Consider the following 26,106-nt stretch of genomic DNA (forward strand, 5'->3'; position numbering starts at 1 on the left):
GCGGGGGGATGGGAGGAGACAGCTCGAGGGTTAAGGAAGGGGAGGAGACAGCAAGGGCTAGCAAAACTGGGAGAATTCAACGTTCATGCCATCCGGACGCAAGCAGCCCAGGCGGAATATGAGGTGCTGTTCCTCCAATTTGCGGTGTTGCTCACTCTGGCAATGGAGGAGACCTCTAGTGTCTTTGCTCCAAACAGCCGCATCTTCACCTTTGACCTTTGAAATTACCTTTGAACCTTGCTTCATTGCCAGGAGCAAAGATCCCATAGCTGCTATAAGGAGCAGCAGCGGCGGGCACGCGCACGCACCGCGGACACGCGCACGCACCCCGGACACGCGCACGGACCGCGGGCACGCGCACGCACCACCCCTCCCTCCCTCTCTCCATGCCGGGGAACAATAAAGCACTGTTGAGGGGCGTGACGGCGCTGCTGGCGGCGGCGGCGGGAACAATAAAGCATCATTGAGGGGCGCTGGGCACGAAATGGCGGCGGAGCGGCGGCGGCCGGAGCTGGAGGGGAACACGGACACGGACACGGACACGGAGACCGGCAGCGCTGGGCTAGAGGGAGAGGACTTCTTCATCGGCAGCGTGAGTGGCCCGGCCCGGCCTGACCCGGCCTGGAGCTCCCGGACACGGGGATGGACGCGCCGCGCCGCGCCGGGCCTTGGGCACCGGGAGAGCCGTCAACCCCATCCCCGGGCGTGTCCGCTCCCCCCCCCCCGGCTCTCTCCACACCCCCCGGTCTCGGCCAGTCTTGTCAAGGCAAGCGGGGTTGAGTGTAAACTCTGCCGTGAGCGCTCTCCGGGCAGGTCGTCACCTACAGGAGTATATCGGAGGAAGTAAACAGTTGCAGAACATAGTTGGACAGCTGCAAGATAAAAGGTGCAAGGGCAGCAACGAGGTTGGACTTGGCCCGAGCCTCTGCAAGGACAGTCCAGCAGTCTGGTCACAGCTGTCATCCTATAACGCTGTTCTTTAATGATGGCATGTACTTTCCCACCTCTGTATCTGCTGCAGAGTAGGAGAGGAGAGAAGAGAGTAACTGGCTGGTTTGTGTATCTGTCTGTGCTGTTTTCTCAACTCTTCAACTTGTAGTATTGGGCAGACCAGTTGCTATTCCTAGCTCTGATGCTCGATTCTTTCCACGGTGGGTCTGTAGCTGATAGTAACAGCCGCTGGCGGTATTGTGAATTTCCTTGGTCTCCTGAGGAAGTGGTGTTGTTGGTGTGCTTTCATGGATGTATTAAAGTTCTTAGACCAGGACAAATGGTTGGTGATGTTTACACCTGGGATCTTGAGCTCTTGGCCATCATTACTTTAGTACCATTGCTACAGACTGGGGCATATGCTTCACTCTGATTCCTGAAGCTGATGACAGATCCTTTGTTTTGCTGACATTGACGGAGAGTTTGTTGTTTTGATACCGTGCCACCGTACAGAGAGGGGAGTAAGGAGCTGAGAACGCATCCTTGCAGAACACCAGTGATGATTATAGTGGAGGATGTTTTGTTGCCTATTCTCATGTTTGCGATCTATGGGTCAGGAAGTTGAGAATCACTGAGTTCCAGGTCCAGGCTCCTGGAGATGACTTTGGTTACAGTTGAAGGCAGAGCTGTAGTCAATAAATAGTCGGGTGTTGGGTGTCCTTGTTATCCAGATGTTCTGTGTGTATTATACAGCGCAGAGAGCCAGTTTGGTGCTTGCTGCCGTTTCCTGGTGTGAAATATTTCTAGTCTGGATTGATGTGGAGTTTTGGGTCTACTTGGTCTTTGCTTTTTTATGAGAAGTTCCACAGAGTGTTTTACTACAGTGTTGTGTTGCAGTGTAAACCTAATTCTCATTTGCTTGATTAGTGTTTGCACTTTTTACAAAGCATAAGACTTGGGGCATGAGTGAATCTCCAAACCTGCTCTGCCATTCACTATGACAACAGCTGTCGGTTCCCTATAACTATTTCATGAATTTTGAGAACTTTATCTGCTTCCTCTTTAAATACTGAGAATCCTCTTGAGTGGAGAGTTGTGGAGGTTTGCATTCTCTACGAGAAGTTGTGGAGTTGTGAGAGTTATGGAGGTTTGCATTCTCTACGAGAAGTGGCTCTGCTTTGAATGACTTTCCTGATGTGGCAACTCAGTCCCTTTGTTTAAGGTTCTCATCGTGGAAACGCTTTTTCCCCCTATGTTTCAATATGAGCAAACCTCATTCTTCTAAACTCCAAAGAATTTGAATCTCATTTCTTTAGCTGCTTTGTGAAGCTAGACCTCTAGTGTAGGGAAGTAGTCCAGTAAATCTCTTTTAGAAACGACTTCCTATCTCTAGACTCCAACCCTTTTGTAATAAAGACCAATTTGCCAGACAGTGCTGTTTGTTTCTGTTTGACACGTACTGCTTTGAACGTTTTAGTGATTAAATTGCCTGAATCTACTGTTGTATGTCAAGTTTTCTGCTTCTCTAATTAAAGATTAATGCTACTTTAAATTGGATCTCTGGTCAGATCAGACAGGCCCCTTCACTGTCCATCTTTAAATCCTCCCTAAAAACTCACTTTTATTCACTGGCTTTCGACACTGGCTGAGACTTTGTTCCTGTTTTAGTGCTTTTAATGTCTTTTAATTTTTACTGTTTTTATAGTCCTGTCGTCTTAATGGTTTTAGTAGTTTGTAATAACTTTTTGTTGACTTCCCATGTACAGCACTTTGTGGTTACTGATGTTGTCTAAAAGCGCTTTATAAATAAAGTTATTATTATTATTAAAAAGCTTACTTCCTGAACAGGTTAGCATTCCAGATGGCATGTCACATGGTTAGTGTTTTATGTAGGAGCATAATGTTAGTTGACGGTGTTGCTGTAGGTGTGCTTGTGGGAATCTTATTCCTCATTGTAACTAGATACCTATTGTGATAGTGCTGAGTGTAGCAAGGATGTTCACTTGTCCATTGTTAACAAGTCTAGTTCCTCTGGTGCTGAAATGTTGGTATCCTAGTTTGTTATCAATAGCCTCTGGGAAATTAACTAAATGTACCACTGCTTTAGATGGCTGTGGTGTTTGAAACAAACCCTTGTGTTTGACTGAAGACAGACACAAAATACTGGAGTAACTCAGCGGGACAGGCAGCATCTTTGGATAGAAGGAATGAGTGACGTTTCTGGTTGTGACCCATCCTCAGACATTTTTGACTAATGTCCTTCTTTTAAAATCGTGTTGCCTGAATGTTTTAGGTTGCTGCTTTCATTCTCTCCCACCTGCCATATATTCCCCAAGCTCTCATCTTGCCCATTTGAGCTCAGAGACTCCTTTCAGACTGTTCTCTGGTCTGCAGTTTCCTTTTATTTGGAGTGGCATTGTTGGTTTATGCAATGGTGCCACGTACTGGCAGATGTGCTCGCGTTATTGCTTCGTGCTTGCTTTTTGGGTGTTTATTCCTTGTGCTTCAGCAACTGCATTACTTGAATGTTGCTAATGTCGTTGCTAAACATTCTAGTAAATAGCTGTATGTCCCCCTGAGTTACTCCAGCTTTTTGTGTCTATCTTCTGTTCAAACCAGCATCTGCCGTTCCTTCCGACACATTGTAAATAGTTGGCATTGGGACTCTTTCTGAGATGTTTATTATTCTAGTTAAACTTTTAAGATGGTGCTTGGTTTGTTAAATGACTGACAGCCTAGGTATTTCACATTTGGGGAGGTGAAGAATGCTGGTTGATACTGCCGGTGTGTTTGGACCTTGTTACTGTGTGTGTCACTGGGCAGGGAGCAGCAGGGTCTCTATCTGATCACTTTATGGCTCAGCGACAAGGAGTGCACGGCAGTGGCATAGTGCTGCTGAGTTGCTCATGCAGTCATTAATATCATGGAATTCAGCAGTGATTTGATCAAGAAAGGTGTGTGAAGCAGCTTTGTCCTGAAGTGGTGAAACCAGCTTTGGTGCTGACACTTTGTGCTGTGTCCCCCTTAGTCTGACACTGAGCCGTGAAGCAAGTAAACACTGATAGTGAGCTGAACACAACACAGGTATGTTTTGTTACACAGCTGCCTCAACTCTGCCATTGTAGTGGCTAGAACACAGTGACACTACTGAGAATGAATCTTCAGTAAATGCTGCCTGCATGATGGGTGGTTGTGGAGACAGGAAAAAAGGTTTTGCTAGAAGGTTACAATTTGTGGCAGTCCCGAACTAGAGTGGTAGAGGCTGTGTCAAGTAGCCTTGTTGACTAACTGCATGCAATTTGTAGATGGCCTGCAGTACTTCAGTGATGGAAGAGGGCACGGGTAGGTGGAGGAGCGAGTTACTTGCTGCTAATCCAGTATTTGTGGCTGCAACAGTACCTTTAGAATGGAGATGAGGAAGAATTTCTTCAGCTAAAGGGTGAATTCATTGCCACGGACGGCTGTGGGGGCCAGGTCATTGGTAATTTTAAAGCAGAGATTGATGGGTTTTTGATTCGTATGGATGTCAAAGGTTCTGGGGAGAAGGCAGGAAAATGGCGAAGAAGATTCAAAGAGCCTAATTCTGCTCCCATGTCGTAGGATCTTGTGGTTTAAATGCCTGCTTGTTGGTAAGGCCCCCCTTTATTATCCCACCTCCTCTGTCAAAACATTAGGATGTTTACATCTGGGTTTGGTCCCAGAGTGAGAGGGAATTTGTTGCCACCTGTTGGTAACCTCAGTTCGGGTCAGGGGGAGTTCCCCCCCGCCACAGGTACCATGTAATCCCGTGCTACCTGCTCCATGGTCGGATAGTCGGCGACTAAACCGTCTCCCCCACCTGGTTTGCCAGGTGAGGAGGGGATGTGGACCCCCAGCAGGACCAAAACCAAGACCTGTCAAAGGGCGGATGAGCTTGTAGTGAGCCAACGACCATCCACACTTCAGTAGAAGTTGCGATCACTGTCATACACAGCATTGTAAAGAATGATGATAAAGCACACACCAAAATCCTATACTTCCAGCGGCAGAAGTCCGCAGCAACTGGAGGACAGATGTGTGGTGCGTCCGTCACTGTTCCTGTCGGAAACCAGCACCACTGTGTCGCTAATGTTTTCAATGATGATGAATTTTGGTTCTCCGTATGATTGGGTACTGTCATGCACCATGGGGATAGGCAGTAGAACTAGGACTGTTGCAGCAGTTGGGTGTAGATGTAGAAACATTGAAACATAAACAATAGGTGCAGGAGTAGTCCATTCAGCCCTTCGAGCCAGCACCCGCTGCCATTCATGGCTGATCATCCAAAATCAGTATCCCATTTCTGCTTTCTCCCCCCACCCCCTGATTCCGTTAGCCTTAAGAGCTATATCTAACATCCGCTTGAATACATCCAGTGAATTCGCCTCAACTGCCTTCTGAGGCAGAGAATTCCACAGATTCATCACCCTGGGTGAAAATGTTTTTTCTCATCTCAGATTGTGGTTACTATGGAGTGTACACAACATAGCTTGTGATACATCTGCCCTCTGCATACAGTTGCCCCACGAACAACCAATGGAAGCGTTGAACAAGAAGCAATGTCCGGTTGTATTTAAGGAATATGTTCATTGCATTAGTATATTTCTGACTTTCTAATAAACTCTGTGCAGAGTATCCAGCACTATTGCCAAATTAATTAACAATTGGCAAGGACATTGTCTACAAAGAGTTATACTTTCTTGCCTTGCATAGAACCCATGCTACTTTGGAGATGATTTGTTTGAATAAACTCCGCCATACTTTCTGTCCCAGAGACTGGAGCCCAACGGAGAAATGTGGCCCAGCTTGCCTGAGGCTGCCGGCTGTGGGTGTGTCTGGTTGCAGGAATGCTGCAGGTTGAAGCTTGCTGGTACAGCTGCTGTACTCTTCCCTTTCTGAATGTGGCTTCACTTTTCAGGGCAAGCCAACTCTAAAGGCTTTTAACATAACCGTGTTGGAGATCCAAATCTGCCTTGTGGGTGGCTGATGAAAAGGTTCCTTTGTTTGTTATCTGTATTGGGTTTGATAGTTAATTATTAATCAACTACCATGGTACAGGATCTTTCCCTCAGAAGAAATGCAGCTGAAGCTGATTAACACACAGTGGGTGTTACAGACAGGCATCCTGATCACCCGTTGGAAGGTGATGGTGAGCCACGAACAAGAACATCTGCATTCCTTTGAAGCTCTCCCATGGTACTGAACAATTGCAGTGCTAATGGAGGAATTGTGATATACGTACTGCATTTCCAAGTTGAGATGGTGTGTTGTGAGTCGGGTAGTGTTCCCATACAAGTTGGCTCTGAGTGATTGAGGTACTCCAGTTGTGGTCTCGCCAACCTCTTGAACAGTTGTAACACAATGTCCCAACTCTTATACTTAATTGCCTGACCAATGAAGGAAAGCACGTCAAATTTGGTAAGCTATCTTATCCTTCACCAAGCTGTCTGCTGCTGCTGCAAGTAAGAATTTATTTGTAAAGATAGACACAAAACTCTGGAGTAACTCGGCGGGACAGGCAGCATTTCTGGAGCGTAGGAATGGGTGACTCTTCGGGTCGGGACCCTTCTTTGGACCCGAAAGGTCTCGACCTGAAATGTCACCTATTTCTTCTCTCCAGAGATGCTGACTGTTCCTCTGAGTTACTCTGGTGTTTTGTGTCTATCTTTGGTTTAAAGCAGTATCTGCAGTTCCTTCCTACATAAGAATTTAATTGTTGTGTTTTGGGACATCTGATAATAGCACACTTGTGAATGGTGTCTTGAATATCTGTCGCCACTTTCAGCAAATTATGTAGCTGTACTCAGCTCCTCTGTGTGTATCTACACTCTCCTTGGCTCTACCATTTACCATGCATATCCTGCCTTGTTTATCATGCCAAAATGTACCACCTTCTAATTCTATCTGCTATTCCTTGCCCACTTCTCCAGTTCGTCTAGATCTTGTTGCAGCCAGAGACAACTTTCAGTGTTAGCCATGGCAGCTACATCCTCATCCAAATCATGTATCCATTTGGTCTAGTTCCCCCTCACAAGCCCTGCCATCAACCACAACCTGTCACAGGTGCTAGACTGAACCTGCCTTCTTCCTGGTTTGAAATTCCAGGCATTCTTTTGAGGATAGCAGTCCTCTTCAAAATGTGGCCACAAATGCTCCTCACTCCAACGTCAATCTGGTTCTGGTACTGAACACATTGTTCTTGTTGTCCCACCTGACGTGGCTTTATGCTCTGGTGTCCCTGTGGTCGTTGTCAAGGCCACTGTTCCTGCTGCTCTGGTTACACCCCAAGATTTCTATGTATTTTTACTCTAAAGTCTACTGACCTGGCAGTCCATATACATGTGGAACAAGTGAATCATTCAATCCCAAGAGCCTGTGCTGCCATTTAACAGAGCATAGCTGTTCTTCCCACGACTCCATCTGCGTGCCTTGACCCAGCATCTGAGACCCTATATCCTGTCTCAGGAGATTTGAATTCTCCCTGCTACATTTTCTTAAGTGATTTATACACATCTCATATGTGCAGGAAAAAAAGAAGCAAATGTTATGATTGAAACCCTTTGTACCAAACACTAGCATCAGTACTTTGGTTATTTCATAGTCCCAGCAATTTAAATTTCTTTAGAAATTCCTGTACTCCTAAGGTTTAAATCACAATTTTAAACTAAATTATATTTGATAGTAATTTCAATTAAACAATAAAGAAATCCAAGTGGGTATAGATTGTTTCAACAAATTGAATTTGATATTGAATGGAGCGACTGGCAGTGTGGAGCAGAGGTCAGTGGGAAGGAGGTTCCCTCGGGTTGAGTTGGGAAGAAGAGATTAATGAAGTGCAGCTGTCTGCTGCCATGTCTATGACACCATTCTCAATATCTTTCCATGGCTCCATGTTGGATGTGATTGGTTTCTGTGTTTGATTCCATTTGCCTGTGGAGTTTGCATTGGAAATAGTGAAAGCCTTGAACTGGATACTTAATACTCCAGCGGCAAATTAACTATTTGGGATCAGTTGTCATCCTGGGAAGGTGTAAATTGTCTGTTTGGGTTTGGAGCTTGGTGTATCTGTCACTGAGCTTGGTCACAGTTGCATGGTCTTTGTAGAGGTGTACAGTGGGGAATGCTGCTCTCCCTCTGGCATTCATTGCAATTTTTAATGTCCATTTATATTTAGATCAGTCCTTTAGATATGGATTCCTCAAAGACATTCAGCAGCAACTCCAAGACAAATGGAATACATTCCGATGATGAAGAGCAAGATATTTTTGCAGGTAAGGATTGTGACTTCCAGAAATCCCCCCCCCCCCCCCCCCGTTCAACGTGCGTTGGGAATGTCTGGCAGTCCTTTGTAAGGTTTACACAGGTGCCTGTGGATGCTGTGATTTTACATTGGAGGACAAGCCGTCAGTGAGGAGATGACCAGATTTTTAAATGTTTGAAGTCGGGGCCACATGTCTGCCATTGCCGTCTGCAAACCTGGAGCCACGTTGGCTGGAGATCAGCTCAGCTGCCTCTTGTTTTTTAATCCCCAGTAGTGATGTTCCCACGCTCCCAATATAAAGATGGCTGAGCATTCTATTCTTCAGATTCCTGCAGGTTCACATGCTTATGTTTTATATATTGCAAATTTAAAGGCAAAGAGTAAAAACACAGTTGCCCAAGTTGAAGCATAAATTTATAGCCACTTGCACTGAAGTGCGTTGCATTTGATGGTCGTGCTGTGGTTTCTCCTGCACTGGAGATGTTAAATGTTATTGGGTGATCACTCTACACGTTACCTCCCTTCAGTGCACAACGATAGTCCCACGCTAGTCACTTTGATTTTCCATCCCATTCCCATGCTGTTGTCATTGACTTCCTACCCGGTTCCAACAAAGCCCAGTGTAACTAAACTCAGCCAACACCATCTGGGCTTTGATCGTACTGTGTTCTCAGGCTCTTAACATTGAATTGTAGCTGTTCCTGTTTCTGTCGTGACTAGTCTGTTCTGTAAAGAAAGCTACCTGTAACATTAGCTCTATTCGCTCCACAAATGCAGGTTAATTCCTGCATGTTTCCAGTTCGGCATCTGACATTTGCATTGTTTTCTACAACTTTCATTCATCTCCCTCCATTTACACTCCTACTTTAGGATTAACAAGCATTCCACAGCCTCTTATATTGTGTGTGTGTCTGTCTGTCTGTGTGTGTCTGTCTGTCTGTGTGTGTCTGTCTGTCTGTGTGTGTCTCTGTCTGTGTGTGTCTGTCTGTGTGTGATTCTGGTGGATAAATTTTCGACTTGCAACATTAAGTCAGTACCCATCTCCACAGATGCGTCTCAGCATTTCCTGTCTTTGTTCTAAAATTAAAGAATTTCTTTCAGTCTGTGACAAAATACTATATTGACATTTGTGGGATTACTTCTACAATCTGTGTGGTTTCCCTTGCCTTAAAAATGTTTTTTTTTAAATTAGTATTGTACTTTTTAGTTACAAGCTCTGTTAATCTGCGCAGTATACCACTCACCAGGCGTGGTTACCAATGCCACCAACTCTACCCCAGTAATGTGTGAATGCTGTGATCTAAAGAACAAAACCAGTGTGTGTGTGTGTCATGGACTCTATGCTCTCAGCAAGTCCCGGGAGCGATGTGCTGGGTTGAAACAGCGACTTTCTAAGTGAACACTCGGTGCTTTGCGTAACTGCAACCAAAGACTAATCCTCGGGTAAATAGTTGTGGGGCTTGGTACGAGCTGTATAATATTGGATGGAATGATCCAGCCTGCTGCGCCGTGAGTTCTGTACCTTGTTGGTCATGACGGCACCCTTCAATTTGTCAAAGGTATTATGTTCCATTCATTGTGGTTACACTTGCTGAGTGTGGCTCCACCAAGTTAGATTGCATGTATCTTGTTGCAGAAGCCACTGTGGAGTTATCCCTGGATGGCCTTCCAAATGACAAGAGCAAGCCGTCCACTACAGGGCCATCAATAAAGTCTCCACCCAGCGCTGTTCTGCAATCCAAGAGCAAAGTCAGTCAAGAGGTGAGGATCCAGTTTATAAAGTGTTATTACAGAAAACATAACTGAAATATTAATGCACTTCCCTCTGCCACTTGGGTTGTGTGAGGTTTATATTGTCCCTGTGGTAAGCACGCTGTAGGCACAGTGCTGCTGCTGGCCAATGAGGACATCTTCAGTTGAAGGACATCTTCAGCTCTCGCTGCCTTGGCAGGGCAGCCAACATCCTGTAGGACCCTTCCCACCCTGGACACAACCTGTTCCACCTGCTGCCCTCTGGCAGACGGTACAGGTCTTTCAAAACTCGCACAAACAGACTCAGAGACAGCTTCTACCCCATAGCCATACGTGAACTTAACAATGCAAAATAAGAAATAACACTCGCATTCAACTGAATGGTTCTTACTCACAAGCACCTTAAAAACATCCTGAATGTACTTAACCATTTGCACTACTATATAACTGTACAACACCGAATACCTCATAACGGCAAATTAGTGGCAAAAATTATCTGTCATTTTTTTATATGTAGATATTTTTACCTTTTCTTATATATTTAAAATTGTTCTTGTGAATCGCACCGTTGGATTGACTTTTAAATTTCGTTGTACCATGTGCAATGACAATAAAGAGATTAATTCATTCATTCAGTGCAGGACTTGCATCATAAATCTTGCGCAAGTTTCGGACTGCACTTGTGTTGCAACAGTGTGCAAGGTGGATAAACAGGGTTGCTCTTTGAGTGAATGTTCGCCATCCAGTTAATGGTGAACAGCAAGAATCTCTGTTTTGAACATATTTTTCTGTGTGAGTGCTGACACCATTCACTTAGTGTCGGCTAGATACTTGATCCCACTTGCCACTAAGTAGAATCAGTTTGTCCCTGTTTAAACTGCTGTCCAGTTGGTACTCTGCACTGTTGCCGGTTGTGTTAGCTTTAAACTAGCTGTCGTGTTCACTGCTCCGTTGCCTGAGGAAGGTTAAAAGGAGCAGGTAATTAGATGTATTTGATTATTGAAAGAGCTGTAGATATCTGTGGGCACTGTAGATTCTATGATTTGATGTGCTTCCTTTACTTTCAAGTCACCTCCCACAGAGGGGCCTGGTATGTCCCAGATAGGATTCCTTGCTCTTTATTCTTTCTTCTTGGCTGTAATTGGCAAATTTGCATTAGTTGAAATGTTTCAGGCAGTGTTGCTTTGTTCTATCGTGGATGCTGTAGGCAATATCACTGCCAATGACATCATCAGAAACTTAGCATGAAAAATCTGGACCAGACCACCAAGTAATCGCAGGAGAATTTTGCTGTTCCTGATCCTGCTTCATATGCTGGATCTGAGCTGCACTTCAGCTATCTGCTGCTGGAGAGATGTTGTGCATATCCCTATGAAAATAGATCCTTTCCCTCCATACTTACATCCTAGAGCTGTGTGTGTTCTTGGTTCGTTCAGTTGGGATATTGGATATCATGGATCGCAGTTTCATATCTACGCTGCCAATAGAGATGAGCAGGGTCTTCTATCCCTCTAGTGTGTAGGAGTTGGGGGTGGGGGGTTGTGCGGTGAGGCCGAGTTGTCAGAGCGGGAGGAGGAGGCCAACAGGGAGAAACTGGTGAGTGGAGAGGGAGCTCCACGGTGATGGTGGTGACAACAGCCTGAAGAAAGCACTGTTGCCTAGGGCTACAACGTGAGCTGCAACAACAGCTGCATTGGGCGATGGGATTGCTGGTGGTTTGACACGTCTGTCCTCTGTTACCGAGATTCATTATAAAGGGGGTGTTATAACGAGGGTTTACTGTATTTGAAAGGAGGAACCAAGTTCTTATTGGTGGACTGGCCCAGTACTGTAGCTAGCAACACAGTGGTGTAGTACTGAAGCGGTGGTACATGGCTGGAGAAGTGAAAGACATTGCTCAGATCACATTGGAATGTTTTCTTTCATTTGAAGACCAAGGAGTTTCCTAATGTCCTGTGAGCAGTTTCACCATCTCAATTCCAGCAATCTTTATCTCATGTAATTTGCTGTTTGAGAAATGACTCGTTGGACTGAGGTACTTCCAGGTGAACAGTGCAATCCTAACGTGGACTTTAGGTTGTTCTGGAAAGCAGAAAAAGAGTAACTACTTATTCACTCAGGGAAGTAGTTGCCCAGTCACATAACTAGGTTTGCTAAAGGCTGTGTAGAAGCTAGGCGCTTTGTTCTACAAGGACATCTAGGTGCATGTGGTTTGCTGACGGTGCAGATTGATGCATTATTTAATTCCTTCGGCAGCTGTTTGAAGAAGAAACGGAGGAAGACGAGGATCAATTTGATTTGAAGGTTACAGTGACTGAGCCAGAGAAAGTGGGTAAGTAAGTTTGTTGCTCCGGTCATGAGGGGTTTGTGATTCACACAAGGACAAGGGCTGGAGTAACAGCAGGTCAGGCAGCATTCTCGGCACAACATGGATAAATGATGTTTCAGGCCAGGACCCTTGCTTCAGACTGATTTTAGTGTCCTGATCTGAAACGTCATTATCCGTGTTCGCCACAGCTGCTCCTCGGCTTACTAAGTTACTCCAGCACTTTGTGTCCTTTTGGGTAAACTAGCACCACCAGTTCCTTGTGTCTATAGTGATTCACCTTTTGGTCAGTGTTCTGCTCAGAAACTTTGCAAGTACATTTTGGTTCTGGGCGACAGCATGGTATGTGTGTGATTATTATCTGGCAGTGTCTGCCTTTACATTTCCCTGAAGTTATTCACTTGAATCCTGCCAGCATTTGACCGTGTGAGGCCCCAAAGTAGTGATGGTGGCACATGAGATGAGCAGTCCTGATTCCACTGTGGGCGAATCTGACCACTCTGGCTGGGCTTGGAGTCTGGCCACTTGCCAATGACTGGGGAAACGCTATCTTCCTGGCCTCAGCACAGCATTGTGAAAGCAGAGAGTCATCAGTGGGCATTCAGCTGTGGACCATAAGGAGGAAGTAGGTTTGGGGAAGAAGAACAAGAGAACAGCGCTGTTTGGAGTGAACTTTCAGAGTTGCTTATTGTAATGGGTTATCTGGGTTTAGAGAAGCGACCAGTCGATGGATTGTTTAGTGCATGAAGTATTTACAGATTTGTTGCATTAATTTGTGCTGTTAGTTTTCTGTGTTAGTGACGTACACATTGCTACAGCGCTTGACATGTAGTTCTGTGCCCAGGTCTTTCCAGCACCACGATGTACAAAGATCTGGTGTTTCTCACAACTGGAATTTGCTCTTCATGCATGGGATGTAGACCCCACCGATTCATCTTCCATGCATGATGTAAGGAGGCAACTGAGCTGAACTGCTGGATGGTAGACATCCTCTCCTGGAGGTCACTGGTGAACTGGCTGGGGTCTACAGCAGTCTGCTACATTACCATCACAATGATGAGCCTTTCAATTCCAAGTTCATTTAATTACCCAGATTTAAACTCAGCAGTCATGATGGGATTCAACATTGTTTCTGAATTAATGGTCCAGAACTCTGGCAGTCGGACCAATGGGTTAACTATTAGGTTGCTGTACCCCATTAGACAGATGAGGCAGCAAATCAGCCTGAATGTATGCCACTTTTCTCAATCACCTGCTTTATTTAGGCAGGAAGTAGACCTCTGGGATGATAAGCTCATGTGTTGAAGGCTCCTTCAATTAAAATGATGTGGAAGTAGCTAGGCTAAGGTCGTAACTGCTTTTGATGGGGAGCGGTATGGGGAACTGCAGTAATGAGACAGTGGGTGTGTGAAAATGCCAGACTTTCCAGTCCATAATTAAAGAATTAACTGAAGGAGTGATTGCAAGATAGTCGTTATACAGTGGGGGAGCCAGCATGTTGGAGAAGTGTTGGTTGATGATGTGATTACTCAGTGTTGCTTGCTGTGCTACTGTCCATGGCAGGTGAACAAGTGTAAATTGTTTTTAGAAAATATCCTGACCAAGGAAGGAGAAAGAATGAGGAATGAATATAAAGCATTGTGTTACTTTGAGCAGAGCATTTAGTCAGTGTAGCTTACAGAACAAATGTGCCAGTTCTCCACCAGCAAGCACATAAAAACATCAGGAATAGGATTGGGAGGAGGCCATATGTCCTTTAAAGCCTGCTCAACAGTTTAATGAGATCCTGGATAATCTGATCTTGTCCTCAGCTGCACTTTCCTAACCATACCTCGTACAGGCCAGAGTTGTGTCTGATTCTGTCTTGAATTCAGTGACTGCCTCCATAGATCTCTGGGGCGTAAAATTGCAATCATCCTCAGTCTCTCTGAGACACCAAGTGTCTCTATCTTAAATGGGCAACCCTTTGTTCTGAACCTATATAGTTTGGTTCTGATTTCCTGCACAAATCATTACTGTTCCTCATGCCGCACAACATCGAAAGCCAAGACGTCTCAGCATCTACCCTGTTGAGACCATGCAGCATCTGGTGTTTAACTAAGGCTATCTCCCATCTTCTAAACTCCAATGAGTACAATCCCACGCTGAGTGCGAGTGTTGGTCCCAGGCTGAAGGAGTGTGAATGTTGGTTCTGGGTGTCCCTGCCTCGTACTGATTGCACTGTCACCCAGTGCCTCCATGTAACTGTAGGTGTTACACGGCACCTAGCCTGCTGTTCCTCCTCTGCAGCTGAGGGGCTTGCACATGTTCACTGTGTGGGCAGCCATGTCTCTGTGTATATTGACAGTGGGTCGAGTCGGCATTCCCCTAGGGGGAGAGATGTCCTCACAGTCCTGGTGAGATTGTCAACACCTATCTGTGGGGCACTGTGCTCCTGCCCAAGCTGGAATATAGCTCCTCAGGAATTTACATAAAACAGCAGCAATGTATTTGAATAACGTTTTATTTATCTTTTTAGGTGACGGCATGGGTGCATATATGGCATATAAAGTGTCCACGCTGGTATGTATCGGTACTTGTTACAATAGCTCTGGTGTAAATAGTGTAATGTTGTCAACGTTACCTGATTCATTGGAACAAAGTCTCGTGTTCAAGTATTTAGAATGCAAGCCTTTGCTTATTTGAATAATGCTGCTGTGTGCTATGAGATATGTGCAGATTTTCTAGCTTGGTAAAATGCTGGGCAATGTAATTCATTTTGCAGCACTGCATAGTTTTTGAGTGTTTTTTAGCATTGGCTAATATATTTATGCATTGTTTTGCTTTGCAGACCAGCTTAACAATGTTCAAGAGGAGAGACTTCAGTGTAAGGCGAAGATTTAGTGATTTTCTAGGACTATACGACAGACTTTCAGAAAAACATTCTCAAAATGGCTTCATAGTGCCTCCACCTCCCGAGAAGAGTTTAATAGGTACAGCAGCTGGACATTAGACTCAAGCCCATTCCACTCACTGTCATAATGTTTACTGCAAATGGTTGTTTAAAAAAATGCTAGTTTAGGAAGATGAAAGCATGTTTTATTCAATAAGGAGTTTCCATAGTGAATTATCCCCTAAGTTTATCTCCTAGTCCATTTGTTCTGGTTCTTTCCAAGTAGCTGTTGTTCATGTCTTTGAACAGTGTTATTTCTTGCCTTTATTTTCCCCCCCTTTTTCCACACATCTGCATGAGTCTCTTGTCCCGTGTTTACACGGGGATTTAGTGGATTTTGTTCACGCCCTTCTCTGCAAGAGGGGAGGATGCACAGAGGGCACGGAAAAGATGGCTCTGCTTCTCTATGGTGTTGCTCTAAGTTGCTCTAAGCCTATTACACTGTGCACTAACGTCTAGCACCAGGAGGTTTCTCTTATGAGTGTGGTTTAGACCTTCCTAATTGGCAAGTCTTCAGTAGTGTGTGTGTGGACTAGATTCAAGGATTCCAAGTTTAGGAGTAATTGGGTAGATGTGCTGCCTCATGGTTCCAGGGACCAGATTAAATCCTCACTTCTGGGATCATTGTGTGGAGTTTGCAGGTTGAGCCTGGAGATTCTGTTTTTTTCCCACATTCCAAAGACTAGAGAGTTAGTAAACTAATTGGCCACTAAATTACTCTTAGTATTGTGCGCGATGGAATCGGAGGTGAATTGGTGTGAATGTGGGAGAGGGGTTGCAATGGAAGTTAGTTTGGTCGCTCCAGGGACTGAAGTGACCCATGTTGTGAGGGAATGTGGAATAAGTGCTTTAAAATGTAATGTTTAGAAGTGATGATCTGAAGCGTGGAGTTCCCCTGAGTGAGAATCCTCTGCACTAACGTGCTGAGCCCGTCATTTGCTATAAACAATGTCTCAATGCCTCTGGTTCTCCCGGTTTCCCGACGCAGATTGCTAATCCTGATTTCTCTTTGGTAAGGAATGACCAAAGTGAAAGTTGGGAAGGAAGATTCCTCCTCGGCCGAGTTCCTGGAACGGAGGCGAGCTGCGTTGGAACGGTGAGTGGTGAAAGGAGCCAGTGGAAACCAAGAGAGGTGCGGTATAGCTTCCAAGGGAGGTGCACCTGTAGTTTCCAAAGTGCTGTGCACTCAAACTTCCTGTGCAGGGTTGTGAGATTCAAGGACAATTGATGATGATAAACTGTGAAAAAAGTGTGGCTGGCTGGATTGATCTTTTGTTTGGAGTGGGGAGTAATGTTGAAGACTGTGACCATTGTACTTGGCGTTCTCCATGTGGCTTCTTTTACATCAGCGAGGCCAAGCGTAGACATGCGATCAGTTTGTGTAGGCCTGCTGGATATTCATCTTGGCTCCTCTTCCCATTCCCATATTGACCTTTCTGTCCTGGGCCTCCATTGCCAGAGTGAGGCTACACGTAACTTGGAGGAACAGCAGCTTGGGCAGCTTTCAACCCAACGGTTCCAGTGGTACCCCCTACCCCCTACCCACTCTAACTCCCCTCTCACCCTGCTCCTTTCCCCTCCTCTGTAAACGCATCCTCCATCTACGGGACCCTTAATTCCCTTTTATCCACCCCCCCCCTTTATTTCCACCTAAATCTCTCCCTCTGACTTTACAATTCACTCCACTTATCTGACACTTATTTCCCCCATTGATCCCTTCAACCCTCACCTGTCCACCTATCACTCTAGGCTTGCCTTATCCCCACCTCTTGCTGTTTTCCTCTCTCCCACACCCCACTGCAACCAGCCTGAAGGGTCCCGACCCAAACGTTGTGTGTCCATTCCCTCCACAGAAACTGCGCAAACTGCTGTGTTAATCAACACTTTGTTTGGCTTGGGTGTAGTTATCCCATCTCTACACAAGAATAATCTTGCATTCATCTGAATGCAGGCATTACTTTCTAGATTGGCTTTGCAAAACCAGTTCTAAACTCGTCTGGTTCCTTAATTAAAACGGTAGTTGAGTATTTGATGTTTCTGCCTTTAATCTTTCGCTGTCTGTGCCCTGTGCCGTGCCCTGGGTGGGGGCTAAATCAGATCCCTGCCTCTGGTCATTTGCTGTGTTGGCTTTCAGCATCAGCTGCCTCTTGTGTGACGGGGGTGGGGTTATGGGTGGTGACTGACCCACCAGATGGGGAGTTTGTTCCAACCTATTCATCTGTGAAGGTCAAAAGGAAAAATAGGGAAGTGTTAGAATGAGCTCTGGGAAACTGCTTACTGGATGAAACGTGTTAAATCCACTCCTGGTGCCATGCTGGGCTGTCTCTGTCAAATTACACACTTCAGCTCCTTTTTGCAACACTCGCAGAATAAAAATGCAGATCCTGATGATGTTAAATCCTGCTGGTCCCTCACCTGCCTTTCCTGAACCACCCATCTGCCAGCATTTTCTGGCAAATAACCCACCTCATTTGGTGTGGTCACGAGCAGAGTGTATGCTCACTAGAATGGAGGATATTATGGCTCCATTAGCACTCTGGTCTTATCCAGACTAAACAAAGCACACAGCACTGATAGTGGGCTCCCTAGCTGTTCCTGACGTCTCCTTCACGGAAGGATTTGTCATTGAACACAAGCGCTTTATCTTTGTTGGTTGGCGATGTTGACATTAAGGATTATTGGGCACCATGGTCATGTCTGCAAGAGCTCTCCACATTCCGCGCTACACCATCCTATACAACCCTGATTCCCTTCAGGAAAACCCATGCTCTCTCTCCTCTCCATGAGGAAGGGGACCAGGGAAATATTAAACAATGTGTTGATCAAATTGGAACGTGCGGGCTGTAGTCACTTTTCTTGAGCTGTGTAAGTGTGTGGCGGTGTTGGGGTTGAACATGCAGTGAAAGATCTGCCATGGTTGCTGTTTCAGCTGCTGGGCACTAGGTGGCACCTGGTGCACAGTTACTGTGGTGCACTGAGTGAGTGTGAGTACACGTGTGTGTGTGTGTACACGTGTGAGTACACGTGTGTGTGTGTGAGTACACGTGTGTGAGTACACGTGTGTGTGAGTGTGTGTGTGTGTGTGCACGTGTGTGTGTGTGTGTACAAGTGTGTGTGTCTACGTGTGTGTGCGTACGTGTGTGTGTGTGTCTGCAGCACCAGGATTTATCCTCCACTGCTGGAGTGGCCGCAGGTTGTGGCTCACTAGTGTTGGAGTGTCACGGCCAGTTGCACCACTCGGCCCGCTGAGTCCATAGATCGCCCGTTCACTAGTTCTCATCCACTCCCTACACAGTAGCAGCAGTTTACAGAGGGACAATGAACCTCCAACCCTGCACGTCTGGGATGTGGGAAGATAATGGAGCTGCCGGACAAAACCCACGGGGTCACAGGGAGAACGAGTAAACTCCACACAGACAGCACATGGTCAGGAATGAAGCGGGCAGCAGCACCCGCTGCACCACTGTGCTTCTTTGATCTGTCCCCATTTCTGCACCTATTCTCACACTCGGTGGCAGTGTAAAGTATTAGTAACACCCATATACCTTGGTGTCCAGACACAGGATCAAAGTAATAATTAACTGGAGAAGCCCCACCTAAATCTTGTGTTATTGCAGATATCTACAGAGGATTGTCAAGCACCCCACGTTATTACTCGACCCCCACGTCAGGGAGTTCTTGGAAAAAGATGAGGTAACTGTTCCATTCGAGGGGAGAGAGGGGGCGGTGGGTGAGAGATGGGGCAGGTGGATGGGGAGAAGGGGTGGTGGCAAGTGGGGCAGGGGCGGAGAGAGGTGGTGGGGCGGGGAGAGGGGACGGGGGGTGAGAGATGGTGCAGGTGGGCACAGAGCGGGGGGGAGTGAGACAGATGGAGAGAGGGGTAGTGGTGAGTGGGGCAGGGGCAGAGAGGTGGTGGGGCAGGGGACACAGGCGGGGAGAGGGGGTGGGTGAGACTACCACGTGTCTACATGCTGCTGGTGCTGCCGGGCCTGAGTTGGCGTTTTGTAACACCAGTCTTTAACTGTATTTGTAGTTGCCGCGGGCAGTAAACACACAGGCTCTGAGTGGGGCCAGCCTGCTTCGCATGGTCAACAAGGCTGCTGATGCTGTCAGTAAGATGACCATAAAGATGAATGAGTCAGACATAGTAAGTGTTCCTCTCACTACCCGAGCCGGCCTTCATCACAGGTTCCATTGTAATCATGTCATGTTGTTTTGTAGGCTGCCTATCACGCAGCAGAGGTTTTTCCCTGTACCTCTGTACACGTGATCATAAACTAGGCAGAGCCCAGAGTGGGAGGCTGGTGAGCTGCCACGTGCTGGGTCACTGATGTGCCCATAACCAAGTGCTGCTGCCTCATCTGCTTTAGCAGTGGTCGGGTCTGGGTGAGGCAATTATTGTGCTCAGCATTTATTCACCGAGCTGTACAGCACAGAAACAGGCCCTTCAGCCCACCTTAGCCATGCCAAGTTAGCATCCTGGGCTAGTCCTGTTTGGTGCCGAGCCCTCTAAATCCCTTTGTGTTGCTACTCTGTGGGGTAGATGCAGCAGAGAAGTATTGTCTGACTGTGGCCCTGCAAAGATGGCGCTCTGCACCTCCTTTCTTTCATTAACTTGTTCTGTCCATATCTCTCTGTTCCCTCTCCCTCTCCCCTGACTCTGAGGAAAGGTCTCGACCCAAAAGGTAACCTCTTCCTTTTCTCCAGAGATGCTGCCGGACCCGCTGAGTTACTCCAGCATTTTGTGTCTATCTTCGGTTTAAAGCAGCATCAGCGGTTCCTTCCTACACATTTTGCCTCCTCTGGCCTTGTTCGGTAGTGGCAATGTGCTTGGAGTTGCACGGGGCACTGTTTATTTCCCTGCATATTTGGTTTTAAAAGCTGCAAATCAACAAACAATTGTTGTTGAGTTGTATTTTGTAGTTTCCAAAATGAATGACAGAGCTACGTGCTCCACAGAAACAAACCCTTCTGGCCTGTGTCCACCGTTCCCTTGGGCTCTGCAGTCCAATTCCAGCACTCTCTGGGTGAGAATGCTTCTGCGGATTCCCCTTAAACCATTCGCACCGTACCCTCTGGTCCATGGACTGAACCCTATGGACCAGTGGGTAAGGAAAGTGAGTGGCTGCTGTGTGCTTTTGGCCATTGTCCCTGTGCCCTGCTATAGAAGGTGTTTGTTGTTCTACCTCCAGTGGTTTGAAGAGAAGTTTCAGGAGATTGAGAATGAAGACTTGCAGTTACGTAAACTCCACGCTGTTGTTGAAACCCTCGTCAACCACAGGAAAGGTGAGATTTGGAGAGGAGGCGGGAACTACGAATAAATCTAAACTATTTGCGCGATGATTTCCTTAGATGTCATGCCCTCTGTACGTAGGCCGGGGAGGAGTGGAGTAGGAGGAGCAGTGCTGGGTCGATGGTGAGGGGGGTGTCCAGGTGTCCAGTGTATTTGGGCTGCAGTGGGTTCACGACCATTCACACAACATGCTCACATCCCATCAACCGTCCACTTCCTGTGGCTCTGAAGGACATGTTTAATGTTTATCTTTTTGAAACTCTGTAAACCTCTTGGAACAGGAGCAGTTTGACTCTCATCCAGAAATGAATCCAAGATCAGTGCATTGATGCCATGAGTTGAGAGACCAGTGCTTGCTTGGTGCCAGGCACTGACTCTGGGCTGGGCTGGGCACACTCCTGTGGCCCGTGCTTGGCAAGGCTTCCATCGTGTTCTGGCTCGATAGCATAGACTGCATCTTGATCATCTCGTTAAACAGCACCACATTCAGACTGTCTGATGGAATCTGAAAAAAGCCCATCGTGATGCTCATGAATTAGTTTATACTTTGGAATAGAGAGTCTAAATGGTGACCAGGTGTAGGGTTAATATTTAAGGTAATGTCTTACCACTTGTACCTTCTTCCCTGTAACTTGGGTGTTGGACTCCATGGACAGATGCAGGAGGTTTGATGGGAGAGTGGTCTATATCTGTCAAAGGATTGTGGGGGATATAGAGAGGGCTTTCAACTTTCTCCCTCCTTTCTGCTATACAGTGAACTGTGTGAATGCCCAACATACAATGTGAACACATGTTGGGTTGAGGATGTAGTCAGACATGTCTGTCAACAAGTGGTGCCCACCCTTGCCCCCTTGCCCACAGGGCAGCTGCCCCCAGAGTGGGTGGTGGTGTAATACCCACCCCATCTCCCCCACCACTAACCCTGTGCTTCTGTCCCCAGAGCTGGCGGTGAACACGGGTGTGTTTGCGAAGAGTGCAGCCATGCTGGGCAGCTCGGAGGACCACACGGCCTTGTCCCGCGCGCTGTCACAGCTGGCGGAGGTGGAGGAGAAAATCGAGCAGCTTTACCAGGAGCAAGCCAACAACGACTTCTTCCTGCTGGCCGAACTGCTCAGTGACTACATCCGGCTCATCTCAGCAGTCAGGGTACAGCCTGGTGCCTGTGGCATCCTTCACCTGCTTTGTATCCTGGGCCCTAGGTAGTCCAGTCCTGGCTAGTGTAGCTGGGACCCTGGGTAGTCCAGTCCTGGTTAGTGTAGCTGGGACCCCTGGGTAGTCCAGTCCTGGCTAGTGTAGCTGGGACCCTGGGTAGTCCAGTCCTGGCTAGTGTAGCTCCTGGCTAGTGTAGCTGGGACCCCAGACCCTGGGTAGTCCAGTCCTGGCTAGTGTAGCTGGGACCCTGGGTAGTCCAGTCCTGGCTAGTGTAGCTGGGACCCTGGGTAGTCCAGTCCGGGCTAGTGTAGCTGGGACCCCGGGTAGTCCAGTCCTGGCTAGTGTAGCTGGGACCCCAGACCCTGGGTAGTCCAGTCCTGGCTAAGCCCTGGCAGCCACAGTGGTGTTGCGAAGGGTCCAGTCCTGGCAGCCACAGTGGTGTTGCGAAGGGCCCAGTCCTGGCTGCGCCTGGGATTTAGCCTATGTGGCTGGGCTGTGAAGCGGTGGGGAAGGCATGGTGCTTTGACAGGGTGCTAAGATGGTGTGACTGTCCTGGTGCAGGGCGTGTTTGACCAGCGTGTGAAGACGTGGCAGCGGTGGCAAGATGTACAGACTATGCTGCAGAAAAAACGAGAGAATGAAGCTCGTCTCATCTGGGCCAACAAACCAGAGAAGCTGCAACAGGCCAAGGACGAGATTACAGAGGTACGCTTCAGTGTGTTCACTGTTAGTTCCGTGTCAGACCCTCTCTACCTCTATAGCACGGGTCATGTAGCTCATCCTCTTCCATGGGCTCGGCTAGGGTTGCTCATGTACAGTGCAGATCAGTAAACGGGGACCCACCTGCCCCTTTTCTCACCCATGTCCACCTTGCACTCAGCTTCACCAGACTCCTGGTGCCGACAGTGCCATGTCACTTTCCACTCTGTACATCTGAGCTCGTGTAAAACTCTGCTGCCCGTTTCCTGATTCCCACCACATCCCATAAACACCCTGGTGTATGTCCTTGCTCCCATTCACAAACTGCCTTTTATAGTTGCAGCCGCTTCATCAAATATTTATTCTTTCTCTGTAAACAGCCCTATTGCCTCTGGGCTCCTGTGTACATGTGACTGCACAGTGGAAGAGTCTCGGAACAGAGGTCACAGCCTCAGAATTAAAGGACATTCCTTTAGGAAAAAAAGAAGAATTTCTTTAGTCAGAGGGTGGTGAATCTATGGAATTCATTGCCACAGACAGCTCTGGAGGCCAAATCAATGGATATTTTTAAAGCAGAGACAAATAACTTCTTGATTAGTGCGCATGTCAAGGATTATGGGGAGAAGGCAGGAGAATGGGGTTAAGAGGGAAGGTTAGATCAGCCATGATTGAATGGCAGAGTAGACTTGATGGGCTGAATGGCCTAATTCTGCTCCTGTGTCTTATGAACTTATTGGATGAGCCACCATTTGTGGGCCATGTCTCCAGTAGCAAGACCGACCTCTGCAAGTCCCTCCCTCAACCACAACGTTTGTTTATCCAGCTTCGACTCTCCTTGAAGCCTAGTTCTTTGATCAAAGGTCTTGTGTAGCTTTGTGAAATGTGTTAACGCTGCCGTCAAGTGGCCAAATATTTACTTTGTTGAAGGATGATATGAAGGGTAAGATGTGGCCACGAGTGCTGACTGTTGGTGACCCCTTACATCCTGCAGCACCTGATGACATTAACAAAATTCAGTAGACTTGGACTCCCGGGATGGTGGGTATGAAGAGGGAGCAGAACGCTGCTTCCTGGGGAAAAGACCAACAAACTTGGTCCGTGATGGTTAGTGGCCAACTGGGAGGCAGTGGCTGATGAGCTGTGCTAACGAACTGCTCTTTGTCCTAGTGGGAGCCCAAAGTTCTGCAGTGTGAGCGAGAGTTTGAGCAGATCTCCACCAACATTCGAAAGGAAGTTGCTCGCTTTGAGGTGAGTGCTTGGGTCTGCCTACCTGCCTGCCCCCTGTCCCAGCTTGGGTCTGCCTACCTGCCTGCCCCCTGTCCCAGCTGCCTACCTGCCTGCCCCCTGTCCCAGCTTGGGTCTGCCTACCTGCCTGCCCCCTGTCCCAGCTTCACCCTCACCTCTCTGTCCTTCAAACCTCTCTCTATGTTTTAAACTCTCCTCTATTTTGTTCTTGCCTCCAGGTCGAGAGAATTAAAGACTTCAAAAGCCGGGTTATTGTGTATTTAGAAACTCTTCAGAATTCCCAGCAACAGGTGAGGAGCCTTGGGCAGCAGCAGCGCTGAGCTTTAGAGCCTCTGCTCCAATACCCGGGCGAGCGGTTGGTGCAATGTGGGCCCATGGCAGAGGAGGGGAGTCACTCATACTTGGCCAACTCGACCTGAAACCTCTCCCCAGAGTATCCATCCTTGGTCAATTAGATTGCTGACTCGAGTGAGACTGAGCGACAGTGACTGGCTCAGTGTCACGCTCTGTTTACTGTGCCAGTTGAAAGTCACCTGGAAAAGATAAGTGGAAATAAATAAAAATGTGAGATAATCTTTTGGATATGCAGCACAAACAGGCCACACTAGTAGTACTCGATGCTTCATGATGTCGGTTAGACTGATTGCTGAGGACTTGGGTAACAGCAGCATTGTGCCCTGCTCTATGTTAGAATAGTGGTGGGTTTTTTTTTTTAACTGTTTCCTTTCCCTCTCCCCCCCCCGCCATGAGGTAGGGAGAGATGGGGGTGAGTGAGGTGGTGGGACTGAGGTGAGGGAAAACTCTGATTAGCTCCAGCAGTCTCCTTGTTCTGGGAAATACAGTATCTCCTGGAGAGATGGGGATATGCAGAGAGGGGAGGGATATGGATCATTGACAAGCAAAGAGTTTGTCTGCATCATGTTCAGCACAGACATTGTGGGCCGAAGGGCTTGTTCCTGTGCTGTACTGTTCTATGTTCTAATCAATGTTCTTGTCTGTGTTGACAGCTCATTAAATACTGGGAAGCCTTTCTACCAGAAGCAAAAGCCATTGCATAACAACAGGAGTGGACACTTACTGCATTTTATACATTATCTCCAGCCTATGTGAAGCTGCAACCTCACCTATAAAAGGAACGGCATCTTCATGGTTGCAGTTCTTTCTTGCTCTTCATGTGATAAACCTTATAGTATCTTTAGTTTGCATATACTTTCTTATTTGATGGGGCATCAGATTAGTTGTCCAAGATGTGAGTTTGGGAGGGGGGAAGGAGGTGGTGAATGGGGCGTTGTCAGTGTTCACGGCGCCTCTCTCTCCTGATGACCAGCTCCGCACGCTCCCCACCCTTGCTGATCTAGCCCGAGAGTTGCCAAGCTGTCTGTCCTGCCTGATTGCTGCAGCTCTGAGTGTGGCCCCAGAGACCAGAGACCAGTGGCCAGGGCAACCTTCTCCCCCCCTGCTAAAGCAAGGATCGCCCGTTACCCTGGGAGCTCCAGGCTGCACGGACCCGTCTCCAAAGCCGCCCCAGATAACCAGCTCATGAATCGCAAACCGTCAAACAAATGCCTCTTTGATTCTGATCCTAGGCATTGGACAGTTACAATTCTTGTGCTACTGGGTGAATGAGATGAATATTGCAGTGTCTGAGCTGTGTTCTGGGCATGGACAAAGAGTTGTCGGAGCTTTGTAAATGCAAGCTGCAGATGTTAGTCCCACCCAGCCTGAGAACAGTCGCCCTGTCTGTGTGCCTCTTGTAGAGATGGTTGATAAATGCCAAAGCAAATAGACTTGCCATGGCTGCAGTGGGTCCACAAATAGTTCAACATCCTGCCTGCGGTGAGTGGGATTATTTTGTTTCTACCCTGTGATGGTGGAAACTCTACAGTTCCCCTGTTTGTAAAATCTGGTGTTTAAGACAGAGCTTGCTTTCTTTGCAAGTTACCAGAGTGCATTTTTACTGTGACATGGGGCAAAGTTAGAATAGATGTTGATAGGGGGATATCACACGCATCCTGGTGAAGTGCCACATCCAAGCTCCTGCCTCCATTGTCATTAGTCCCTCTAGCCACTAACTACACTGTTCATGTGCCTTGATGCTGTGACTCAACAAACCAGTAACCTGACAACAAGGGCAGACAAAGAAAGAGGTGGCAAGATACTAAAGCACTGTTTACATTCCTTTTGCCACGCACCCTGGCAGGGTTACCTGGTCTTGTATTCTCTGTTTACAGGTACTGTTGTCCAAGTGCACAGTCAGAATCTGCACATTATGCACTAAAATCATTGACTTTTGTTTCATGTCATTCCGGAGGATCCGAGATCTTCCCTTTGAGTTCTCACTTCCTTGTCTCTTTTTGTCACTTTTACTTTCACAATAAATTCATAATTTACTGGATCCTTTCTAGTTTTCTGTTGATGACGCCGGGCGCCTGGTTACAGGCATACAGAAACTATGCTGCCTTTGTGTGTAGGGTTGAACACAGTCCAGATGTCACAGC

At 47.1% G+C, this 26,106-nt stretch overlaps 1 protein-coding gene across 1 annotated transcript; it reads left to right on the plus strand.

The window, feature by feature from the left end:
* The first annotated feature begins 386 nt into the window (after positions 1–386).
* On the plus strand, positions 387–26,003 carry LOC129713645 (sorting nexin-1-like). The gene is given in 16 exon segments (XM_055662853.1): positions 387–402; positions 405–592; positions 8,123–8,219; positions 9,846–9,970; positions 12,218–12,293; positions 14,806–14,849; positions 15,118–15,259; positions 16,237–16,315; positions 18,837–18,912; positions 19,253–19,366; positions 20,412–20,505; positions 21,453–21,658; positions 22,226–22,369; positions 23,531–23,611; positions 23,827–23,898; positions 24,616–26,003. Coding segments are annotated over 16 exon segments (1,605 nt in total). The 3' UTR covers positions 24,667–26,003.
* The last annotated feature ends 103 nt before the right edge of the window (positions 26,004–26,106 follow it).

Source organism: Leucoraja erinacea, chromosome 36, assembly GCF_028641065.1.
Source record: "Leucoraja erinacea ecotype New England chromosome 36, Leri_hhj_1, whole genome shotgun sequence".
Classification (NCBI taxonomy): Eukaryota; Metazoa; Chordata; class Chondrichthyes; order Rajiformes; family Rajidae; genus Leucoraja; species Leucoraja erinaceus.